At 32.7% G+C, this 11908-nt stretch overlaps 1 protein-coding gene across 1 annotated transcript; it reads right to left on the bottom strand.

Moving 5' to 3' along the window:
* Positions 1-639: 639 nt before the first annotated feature.
* On the bottom strand, positions 640-1203 carry LOC149240310 (uncharacterized). The gene has a single exon (XM_089370130.1). The coding sequence runs from the start codon at positions 1201-1203 to the stop codon at positions 640-642; it is 564 nt and encodes a 187-aa protein (XP_089226256.1).
* Between the last annotated feature and the right edge of the window lie 10705 nt (positions 1204-11908).

Raw genomic sequence — 11908 nt, 5'->3', positions numbered from 1 at the left:
CAATACATGATCGTTGCAAAACTACTCGCAAAAAACAGATTATCTGGTGATGAGAGTTTTTTCATCTTTCAAAAACGTGTTACCTGATGCATTCTTTGTGATTGTATTACAACTGAGTATCCTTCAATTAAAATCAATCACAACTGAGTATCCTTCAATAGTGCATGTTGATTGTGATTGTGGTGCGACAAAAAATTGGCCAAAACAAGATCCCAGACCGGAACTGACTGTGTCGTGATTATCTTCTATATATGCTAGTTCCCACTCATTGTGTCATGATTATCTTCTATATATACTAGTTCCCACTCATTACTCATGTGGGCTAGAGGGATCATGGCACTGGATCATAACACACTGATGATCCCTTGGTTAATGTTCTCAAACTTCTTTCAATCAATAACACCAACACAACACAATCTAACCCTCTAATCCTGACCAAAACAGAACCCGAATATCTAGTCTTTTAGAGGAGGGCAGGCTTGCCACTGTACATTTCAAGTAACTTTTTGGCATGAGGAATGCACTGGACATATTTTTCGAGGAACTTCTGCTCACTTAAACAAAGTGAGGGAAGGAGACTAGGAGGGCACTTGGAAGGTTGCATTGCACTAAGAGCACTCAACACCTTATGGCGGGGCTTCATCCTACACTCCAAGCTATAACAAGACACAAATAGAGGATATGAAAAAGAAACTTTGCAGGAAGCCCTACAGTATGCATAAACAAGTCCATGTCCTTCTGCACCTTATCCATGGAAGCTTTTAATATAAGTGGGTGCCTCCTAACAAACTCCTTGATGTCATCTTCGAGGAGCCAAAAACTTGTAAAATGCTTCAATCTGTTTTCCCAAAATTCAGGCTCATTACGTTTAAGTAGAATACTAGGTTCCGATTTAAAAACAATTGCGACATTAGTCTCTAATTCGAACAGGTTTTGAAAACACTGGATGTTGGGATGCAGAGTTTTCTCGAGATTGCCGTCGAGCAATCTCGATCCATTGGATATGACATTTCCCAAGTCTTGTGTAGGAAGCCCCAATGTTTTCATGAACTCAATCTTGGGTTTCAATTGCCAATCAGCATTGAGAAAAAGAATAGTTGGGCATTTGGTAATAGTCATCCTTACCTGGCGTTCTGTGAATCTTGAATCTCTCAGTAACTGTACCGCTTGTTGGGCTATATGAGCTGATCTCGTCGCAACCATGCATGGCCTTGCTTTAAGGATAGCTGAGAGCTCAGACTGACAGAACCCACATTCGTTGAGTAAGAATTCTGAAATAGGGCATGTGTTCTCTGCTTCTAGGTAGCTTGTGGAGTTGTCTTTATCAGCGGTAGTCGTAGAAAGCCATGATAATTTTAACAAAATAATAGGGGGAAAAGGTGAAGATAGTGCTGCAATAGCCACTGCCAAGGGGTGACGCTAAGATCCCAAAGATGAAGCCAATTAATGGGCGAACATGGCCATTGGTGAAGCTCTGAAATTAGGGATTCCTCCAAAATTATTCCATAACAAATTGCTGAAAAGATAAATGTATTTGTTTATTATATTCTATACAAATAGATATATAAGATATATGTATGAAATTATGTATGAAAGGGAGGGAAATATCGAGTAATTAATCATTTTGCAATTAACTAATGACATAATAACGAGATTATTTATTATTATTAATTATTAATATTTTTATTTTTTTCATGTCTAAATTATTTTGCAATCTATTTATTTATTATCATTTTTATGATATTAATAACGAAATTATTTATTATCATCGATTATTATTATTTTTTTCAAATTTGTTTGGTTTTTAATTAATTTATTTTTTTAATTTTAAATTATGATAATTTTTTTATAAGTTAAAATTAAATAAATATAATAATATTATGGAAAATTGAATGAGGGAGTTATGTCAAAAATATACAATAAAAGATCTTAGCTTGAGTGGTTTGATGAATAGTTATGTTGTAAGTGACCTATGTGTGGTTTGATGAACAATTATGTTGTAAGTGACCTATGTGTGGCATTTATGAAAATGTTATATTTAGTGTAAGTTACCAATTCTTCAAAAATTATCATTCCCATTAAAAAAGAGAGATAAATTTATGGAGTTAGTGTAGAAGTTTTAAATCACTAGTGTAGAACAAGTTGTTCTTGATATAGAAAACATATTTCAATTATTTTAGTAGAATTTCCCTAGATGCTTTCTCCAAGCAATGGGAATATAACAAGTAAAAAAGGACTAATTGGATAATTAAGGCTGCCCAAAATTTGTCAAGGAGTTTACTTTCCTTCATTTTTGAGGTTGGCTTTTCTATAAACAAATCTTCATGCATGGACCTTGGTTTTGGGGAACAATACATGATTCTTTGCTAACACTATGAAACTGGCTCTTTAGTCAACCATGGTGCTTGCTTTGAATATCAAGTATGGACCAATTACCCTAAGATGTCAATGTACTTGAAAGTTTGTTTCCATATCTTATTGTCAGGTTGGAAAAAGGTATTTGCATGGAGATGGTTATTGTGCAGAGAGGTGCTCTCCAACCCAGTATGGAGGCGATGTCGTAATGCCTTGTCTTGTCTTGTCCTATTCTGTCATGCCCTACTATGTTAAACTTTTTGACTTGGTAAAATTGCGTGAAAGTAAAATAAAATTAATAATTAAACAATATCAGACTCTCGATTTTGACAACCAATGTTTTTTCCCATAGTATTCTTCGGCCCTCAACACAGGATGTGCTTATCCTTATCCTTATGGAAATACACTTCCCAGGAGGACAAAGAAGAAACATCAGACAAAATATAAGCAACATTTTTAATATGTTCTTGGTTCTCCAAGTATTGTACTCTAAGACAATTTTTTCTTTCTACTTGCGTGTATAGAGAGGCATCAACATTTCATTCAAGGTGCCAACCCATGAGATTTCATTCCTCTTCCATTGAAAACAACACATATCAATTTTAGAATCACGGTGACAAACCTTCAGAAGAAGAAAAATTTATGAAGAATAAAAGTAATGAGTGCTTGGTATCAGGCCAATTAGATGAAACCCAAGATTTGTTGTTTAAGGAATTTTGTAATCTTTCAAAAACATAAATAGAGTGTGTTCAACATAAGGATGGATTAGGAACCATGGATGATTCAGAGAGTAATATTGCATAGTTTAGGGTGGATGGAAGGGCTTTGGAGGGGTTTAAGTGCTTTGTTGATGTGGTGGGTAGGGTTGGGGAATGGTTTGAGGGGGGGATGGAGACAAAAGTAAGGTTTTGTAAGGATTTAGGAGGGAAGATGAAAAAATTAGGTCTTTTGAAGGGGTTACAAGCAAGGCATATTCTAGAAGTAAGAATTTTGATGTCTTTATGGATGTCGCTAGAGACAAGGGAAAAGTTATTTAAGGCTTTCAAAATCAAATTGGAATAGAAATAAGAGTTTTGCAAGGGCGTGTTTTGGAGAAAGATGTTGAAAAAAATGGAGGAAAACTTAAGAGCAAGAAGAAAAGGTATGCCAACCTCTATGGGAAGTCTGCAGGATGGAAGGAAGGATTTTGTGATAGAAGGCATTAACTGCAATAGAATAGAATTGCATCAAAGTATAAGAGAAAATTTTAACAAAGAGACAAAAAATGAAGTCCATCATTATCAACCAAAATAGTAAAAGAATAGCATAAAACTAGCAATTGTCCTAAAGGTGCAAGGGTACACCAAAGGAATAGAAGATTTGGGAAAATCATCTCGACAACCCACTAATCAACTAATGGATGGATCTAACTGGTTGGGATGAAAAACGTTTGCGAGGCCAACCCCATATATTAATCGAGAACAATATCATACTTATGTGTGTTTTTTTAGAAGTAGTTGGTAAAACATATCATATCTATGTTGAAATTGAGATTTTGAGAGTGAAATGTTTGTTTTTTTTGTTTAATTAGGTAAAATATATTATAATTTCGTTAATAAATAGGGAAAATGTAATGGTCATGGTGGACAAATTATCAATATCAGTTAATTCATTATTGAAATTAGGTTATATATATATATATATATACAAGTAAATTTTTATGGTGGTTTGTAAAGAGTTATAAGGAAATTAGGTGATTTGATATGTTTGCTTTAATAAATATTTACTTTTATCATATTAGCATGCTTTTATTCATGTTGAATTTAATGGTTATTTATAAAGGAAAAAAAAAAAAACTTATTCTCTTCTATTAAAAACACCTTTTAACTAATAAAAATATTTTTAAATTATATTTCAAAATTTAAAAATATTATAAATAATCATTAATATCCACCGAATACTTAACACATAAACACAAATATATATAATAGTTTTTATTCAACTATATTTTGATATATAAAATATAAATATAATTTTGCATTACATTTTTCAATGCAATAATTCATAACATCTTTATTTTGATATTATTTTAACAATTATTATATCATAGTTGGTCGTTCTCATAGTTGATATTATTCTAACAATTCTGGATGTGAAGTTGATGGTCCAGATATTTGGAAGTGCCAATCACATTATTTGGATCAGCTGAATGAGACTGCTTGCAGTGAGCAATCGATCCTTGGATGCCGTCCTCCCTTGTACAACTCGTGATTTTTACAGAGCTCATGCTTTTTTTTTAGAAGTGCACAGCTGCTAATGGGAGATTCGTTGTTTGGAGAGCTTAATGACTTTGAATTAGCTATCAGGAGAGAGAAGAACCTAGAAAAGGACTCTTAATGAGGGACATGTGACTTTTCTTCGACTATTTTTTAAGAATCGCCGCTAAGCAGGATGTCGATAAATGTGGATAAAGTCGCAGCCCACCAAAATAAATCCCAACGCCAATCAACAAATAGATCACAACGTGGATCACGCCCTTCCTCACAATGGATGAGGCTGAGCTCAATTAGGGTGTGGCCATGGCCTCCGCGCCAAGAATCCTTGAAAGCACCACCATGGCGGGTGTCGAGCTCGATCTCTGAGAATATCCACACCCTCAATAAAAATTGTGTCGTGATTTGATTTCAGAATCCACCCAATAAAGTTGCTTCACCCCAATATTATTAGATTGCAGACACCAAAGATGAGCACTTCCCTGTTATAAGTAGTAGAAAACATTCTTTTGTTAACTAAGCTACAAATATCAGAAGCCCAAAGTTGTCCAAACTCGATAATGGATTTCAACAAAAGGATTTTTCCTCCTGAATTTGTATTTGGCACGGCCTTCTCAGCATTCCAGGTTTAAATCATTTTTTACAACTCTACCATGATGACAAGTGTGAGTCTAAAGCATTATTAAATGGTATGTTATTATGAAATGGTATGTTGTTTTGTAGTGGTATGTTATTATGAAATGGTATGTTGTTTTGTAGTACGAGGGTGCAGTGGAAGATAGGAGAGGAGCCAATGTGTGGGATACATATTCTCATAAATTTGGTACTACTTTTACCTTTTTAGAGCAACCCATGTTTTTCGTCCATTAATGTTTATTGTATAATTTTACTTTCTACCATACTTCAATCGCAAACAAGAATGTTAACCTCAAGAGTCAAACTAAAATATAATACTATGTTTTTGTGTTTCTTTCGACAATAATTAGTAATGGCATCTAGTTTTTGAATTGCTTCTATAACTAAGTCTCAAAGATCATGATTTGAAAGAAATGGTTCCATTTTCTATTTCCATTTCAAGTAATTCTTTCAATTAATTTGAAAAATTTAAGCTTATCATAAAATTGTTAATATTGATCATACCTGCTTCAGAAAATCTGCCCGCACCAAAAAAACACTTTATTCCTCAAAAAAAAATCTACTTACTACTCGAATTAATCAACTAACTCCTATAAAGAATTGCTTATAACTAAATATGCAGGACGATTTTACAATTAATAGTTTTAAGAGGAGTCTGAAAAACAACGATTACATTTTAAAAACAAGTTTTTTTAGCTTTCAAAGGCTTTTATATAAAGGATTTACCTAAAGGCTAATACCACTTCAAAAACAGCTTCTCAAAAACAGGACTCGGAAATGATAATTCACAATTTTAAGTGGTTTCAAAAGAAAGAGTGTTATGAAGTTAATGTAATTCACTATAATATCTTGCTTGTAATTTTAGGAAGAGCACATAAATAGAATCAACTGAAAAGTTTTGGGAAAAGATGGTGAAATACAAGGTTTTTTCTATCACCACTTAAATAGGTGGTTTTTAATAATCTTATAATTTGGATTTTTTTCATTGGAGTTTTTAATAATTGCAATTTTTTTTACATATAGATATATATTTAAAAGAAAAAATTATAAAAATATTTTAAATATAAAGTGGAGAGCAATTTATGCACACATATTATAGTAGTTTTAATAAAAACTAATAATTAAACTAGTCTAGATCTATCTTAACTCTCGATCCACGTGCCGAGAGGGATCAAATCTTTTTTCACTCTAAAAAATATTTGCACCTCAAGAGATTTAATCCCTCAGGGTGCTTGGTAGATCTAGAGTTAAGATGGATATAGGTTGGTATCATACCATCCTAAGTTGTTAACTAAAACTTGTGTTAAGTGCATTTGTCCAAGGATATGAAAGAGGGCATGATTTAATGTTATTATAAAGAGCGTGGAGATGGTCTTGATACTTATTTAAATGCTCTGATAGCTATTACCATATCAAATAAGACTCAGTGAAAAGGAGAACCAACAATTGTTAGAATATGACCATAGTTTAATTAAAAGAAAATGAAAAGAAAATGAATTTACCTAAGTAAATTTTGTCATGGTTACTCTAACGATGTTGTTTTAGGAAACCGAAAAATAGTTATCAAAACTATTGTAACTGTATGTACTTCATTTATGAAACCTGAGAAATTGAGGAGGTTGGTAAGCCTAATGGTAAAAATATCCTCCTAACAATAAAATAGTTGCACTGCACGTGATGTTTCTTTGACAAATCATCAAGGTTTAACCATGTAAATTCTTTGTATATTATTTATTTTAGTCATTATTTATGTCTTAAATGTTTATACATACTCTAAAAATAAACCATGGTTAAGAAAGAAAAACAATTTTTTATTTGTGAGAGTGGTCGTCGAATGGAAGGAGACTTGCAATCTCGTAATCTTGAATGTGTTTAATACTTTTATTTGCTAATTGGATAGTGTGGATATTAAAATGATGGTGCATATAAGGAAGTTGCATTTTTGTGTTCATTGCTTGAATCGTGGGATCATTTAATTACCTAAATTAAACTAAAACTCTTGAATTTAATTATGTTGTTGGAGCTTTGTTGTATATGAGGAGGAAATCAAGTATTGAAACCTCCACAACAAAAGAAAAGGTGGCTAGAGGTTAGTCCAAGGAAAGAGGAGAAAAGTCGAGAGTTACATCCAACCCAAAGTCCAAAAGAAAAAAGATAAAACTCAAATCTTGGTATTATAACAAGACTAGGGGTCTCAAGAAGGATTTTTGGAAGAGACATGAATGCAAGGATGACTCCAAAAAGAGGCAAATTCGATTGAATCAGACTCGAGTGTGATTGATGAAGTTTTTTCTATCAGTAATGTTCCTCGATACTCTGAAGAGTGGTTGTTACATTATGGTGGTTCTCATCATATATGTCCACATAGAAATTGGTTTTCTTCATATGAAGAAGTTGATGGTGGAATTGTTATTATAGGAAATAACGTTTCTTGTAAGATTGATGGGGTGGGAAGTATCAAAATTAAAATGTTTGATGGTATTATAAGAACATTAAAAAGATATGAGACATTTGCCTAAACTAAAGAGAAATTTAATTTATTTGGGAGCTTTGTATTCTAGAGGTCATATGTTTACATGTCAAGTTAGAGAGCATTGAAGGTGTCCAAGGGAGTTTTAGTAGTCATGAAGGCTACTAAGACAATAAATGTTTATAAGTCAGATGGAAGTACTCAGATCAAAGAAGTAGCCATGGCATCTAAGGAGACAACTAAATCCACGCATTTATGGCATCAACGATTGGTTGATATGTGCGATAAAGGGATGCAGGTACCAAAGAACTGCAAATTACTTCCAAATTTGAATTTCTACAAACAATGTATATTTGGAAATCATTGTAGACATAAATTTAAAGAAGACAATCATGTTAGTAAAGGAATTTTTTTATTAAATTCATTATGATGTTTGGGGGTCATCCCCTACTATTTTTTTGTAGGATCATCATATTTTGTAACATTTATAAATGATTTCTCTAAAAAAATTGTGTGTTTATGTTTTGAAAAGAAAATTTGATGTGTTTAATACATTTAAACAATCTAGAGTAATGGTAAAAGGAAAAATTGGCAAAACATTCAAATATTTAAAAATGGATAATGAAGGCACGTTCACTTCTTTCTAATTCAAAGGTATTGCAAATAAAATGGGATCATAAGACACAAAACCACTGCATATCCACCCTAGCAAAATGACATAGCAAAACAACTGAACATGACTCTTCTAAAAAAAGCAAGAAGCATGCTCAACAATACCAATTTGCAACAAGATTTGTGGGTAGAATCAATCATTGTTGCTTGTTATCTTGTAAATTGATCACCATCAATAGTAATAAATTATAAAATTCCTAAAGAGGTATGGACAGATCATTCTGTGATTATTCAAACTTAAAATTTGTTGGTTGTGAACTGTATGTTTTTACTCCTAAGAATCAATGTTCTAAACTAGACCCTAGATCAAAAAAATGTATCTTTGTTGGTTATGATGATGTTGCTAAAGGATATAGATGATGGGATCCTCATACCCATAAAATCATCAACATCAAATATGTGATATTTGATGAATCTCTTCTCATTAAATTAGATAGTATAGAAGATGTTTTGAAACAAGAACAAGCAAAGAAACAAGGACCATTAATTCAACAAATTCAGTCAGAAACCCAACCATTTATAGTCACAAGGAAGTAAGAAGAAGCTTATAATGATAAATAAACCATAGATGCTAAAGATATTTAGGAAAATGTGGAAATTCCATGATCAACACTTAGAAGATCTACATGGGAGAGAAATCCTCCTAAAAGGTATACCGATTTTATTTCATCTATTGCTTCGATTATTGATGACATGGATCTTTCTTATTATCAAGAAGCAATAGATGATATCAAAAATGCCAAATGGAAGGTAGCAATGAAAGAAGAAATGGGTGCCTTGGAGAAGAACAAAACTTGGGACTTGTTAGCTTAAAAATAGAAAGGTTCTCAAATGTAAATGGGTCTACAATTTAAAGAAAGGAGTTAATGGTAACGTTGAAAGGTATAAAACCATATTGGCTACAAAAGGTTACTCTTAGATAGAAGGTATAGATTTCCATGGAATATTTTCACTATTTGTTAAGCTTGTATCTACTTGTATTATGTTGGCACTAGTTACTTTGCTTGGTTTAGAGTTAGAGCAATTAGATGTGAAAAAAATATTTCTACATGGAGATTGAATGAAAATATATAAATGGAATAAATAGAAAAAATTGTGGAGCATCAAAAATTATTAGTTTGCAAGCTCAAGAAACCATTGTGTAGCCTAAAGGGCCACCCAGGCAATGGTATAAGAAGTTTGATTCCTTCATTATGAATTGAAACCATACTAGAAGTGGGTATAACCATTGTATGTAATTCAAAAGTTTGAATGGTATATTCATTATCTTAGAGTTATACATTGATGATATGCATGTTGCAAGCAAAAGAATGGACGAGATCGACAAGTTGAAGACTCGGATGGCTAGGACATTTGATATGAAGGGTCTAAGAGCACCAAAACAAATCTTGGGCATTGAAATACAAAAGACATGAAAAATGGCAACCTTGGGTTTTCACAGAAATGTATCCTGAGAAATTACTTGTAAAATTTGGGATGAATAATGTGAAACCTATAAATATCCCTTTGTGGCTTCCCGTTTTAAGCTTTCTCCAAGTTTATTTCCCATTAGTAAGGAAGTAAAATATTATATTTCTTATATATCTTATTCTAATGCAGTAGGAAGTTTGATGTATGAAACATGCAATGGGTATTATGAGCAGGTACTTGGCAAATCCAGGAAAAGAACATTGGCATGTAGTGAAATGGGTGCTTTGGTATCTTAGAGGCACTAGTGATCATGGCATCACCTTTAATGGTTGTAATGACTATATATGTGGCTATATTGATTAATATTATGCAGATGATTTAGAGAAGGGGTCTAATTTGAGTTATGTTTTCACTCTTGCAGAGATATTTATCAGTGTCACCTTATCGACCACAAAGGTAGAGTACATTGTTGTCTCACATGCTTGCAAAGAGGAAATTTGGCTGAGGGGTTTTCTAGGTGAATTTAGAAGAATGCATAACAACTTAACTATATTATATGATAGTCAAAGTGTTATACATTTGGCTACAAATCCATTTTATCATGGTAATACTAAGCATATTAATATAAACTACCTTCCACACTCAAGAAAATTGTGCAAACATGTTTACAAAAAACAATATTGTTAGAGAAGATATGATGGTGTTTGACTTCTCTTGGCTTAAAGAAGAGGTGATTGAAGGACTTTGGCAAGGTCAAGGTATCAAGAAATTGTTTTCAAGGTGGAGATTGTTAGAGTATGACAATAATTTAATTAAAAGAAAGTGAAAAAGATGAATTTACCTAAGTAAAATTTGTTATGGCTACTCTAATGGTATTGGTTTACAAAACAAGATGATAATTATCAAAACTATTGTAATGATGCCTACTTTATTTATGAAACCTAAGGGATCGAGGAGGTTGGTAAGCCTAATTGTAAAAATATTCTCCTAATAATTATACCCTTCCCTTGTCTATGGAGGTATCCTTGACAAATCATCTAGGTTTCACAACGTAAAATATATGCATATTATTTATATCAGTCATAATTTCTCTATCACAAATACTTGTACATACTCTTAATACCAAAAACTCAATCCTAGAAAACCTCCTAAACCTGTACTAATATTTGACGTACATTGTTAGGTAGATATTTAAAAAAAATGAAAAATGGAGAGAATTGTAAGAATCAACAAAAGGGAAGGTGATAGATATCCAAATTGGCATATTGTCAACACCAATATGTAACATTTTTTATATCATTCTTCCACTTTCCCTCAACTCTTTATGCACTTTTCATCCACTATTACCCCATTCCTAGTGTTGGTATGACTAATCTCATTTTGTCCACTTTTACACTTATTCTTATGCCTTATATTGTGAAATTGTCATATTTCATATTAATATTGTCATACAAGAGAAAAAGGGAAGTGGTTACAACTCCACATTGTTGTATCTCTAGTTGTAACTCCAAAATGGTGTTGCAACTCCACAAACCATGATAGGCAGAGTGCTACGACTCTCTTCCATCCCAATGTTGAAACTTCTCTACGACATTGCAACTCCAGCATGATCACTGAAGGGAATGTTGCAATTCATCTAGGACCAACGAAGTTGTTGCGACTCATGAATGCCTTGACTTTACATTACTGCAACCATGGCACACCATGACAACTTGACGGTCAATGCTCTAGCTATACAACAAACATGTGTTTCTCACAAGAGAAGGTGACGGAGGCGAGTGGGTGACCAATCATGAAGAAAAACTCAAATACCAATAATGCCCAACTAACCTAAGTCATATTTTGCCCAAATTGTACCAAATTCTAAATATATTGTTGTAATAAGATGCGTCACCTTATTTGCTCATGTTGGTCATATAATCTATCACTCGGTTTAGACATTAGCATATTTGTATATATAACCAACTTCCTTCGAAGCTTAGGAGAGGAGAAGAACAAAAGAAATTATTTTTTATTATTGTACGATTTTTTGTTTGTTGTAGTCGAAAGGTTCCTCTGTTCCACTCGTTCAATATCTATCTTGTGATCGTGTGATTGAAGGTTTTACAATATC

This window comes from Pinus tabuliformis, chromosome 8, assembly GCF_031772625.1.
Source record: "Pinus tabuliformis cultivar Carrire ecotype Pingquan chromosome 8, CPIR1, whole genome shotgun sequence".
Taxonomy (NCBI): Eukaryota; Viridiplantae; Streptophyta; class Pinopsida; order Pinales; family Pinaceae; genus Pinus; species Pinus tabuliformis.
Note: the sequence above shows the minus strand (reverse complement) of the source record. Positions and strands in the feature narration are given on the sequence as shown.

Bases quoted from the DNA above. Each gene is read 5' to 3' on its own strand.
- LOC149240310 (XM_089370130.1), bottom strand. From the start codon at position 1,203: ATGGTTGCGACGAGATCAGCTCATATAGCCCAACAAGCGGTACAGTTA.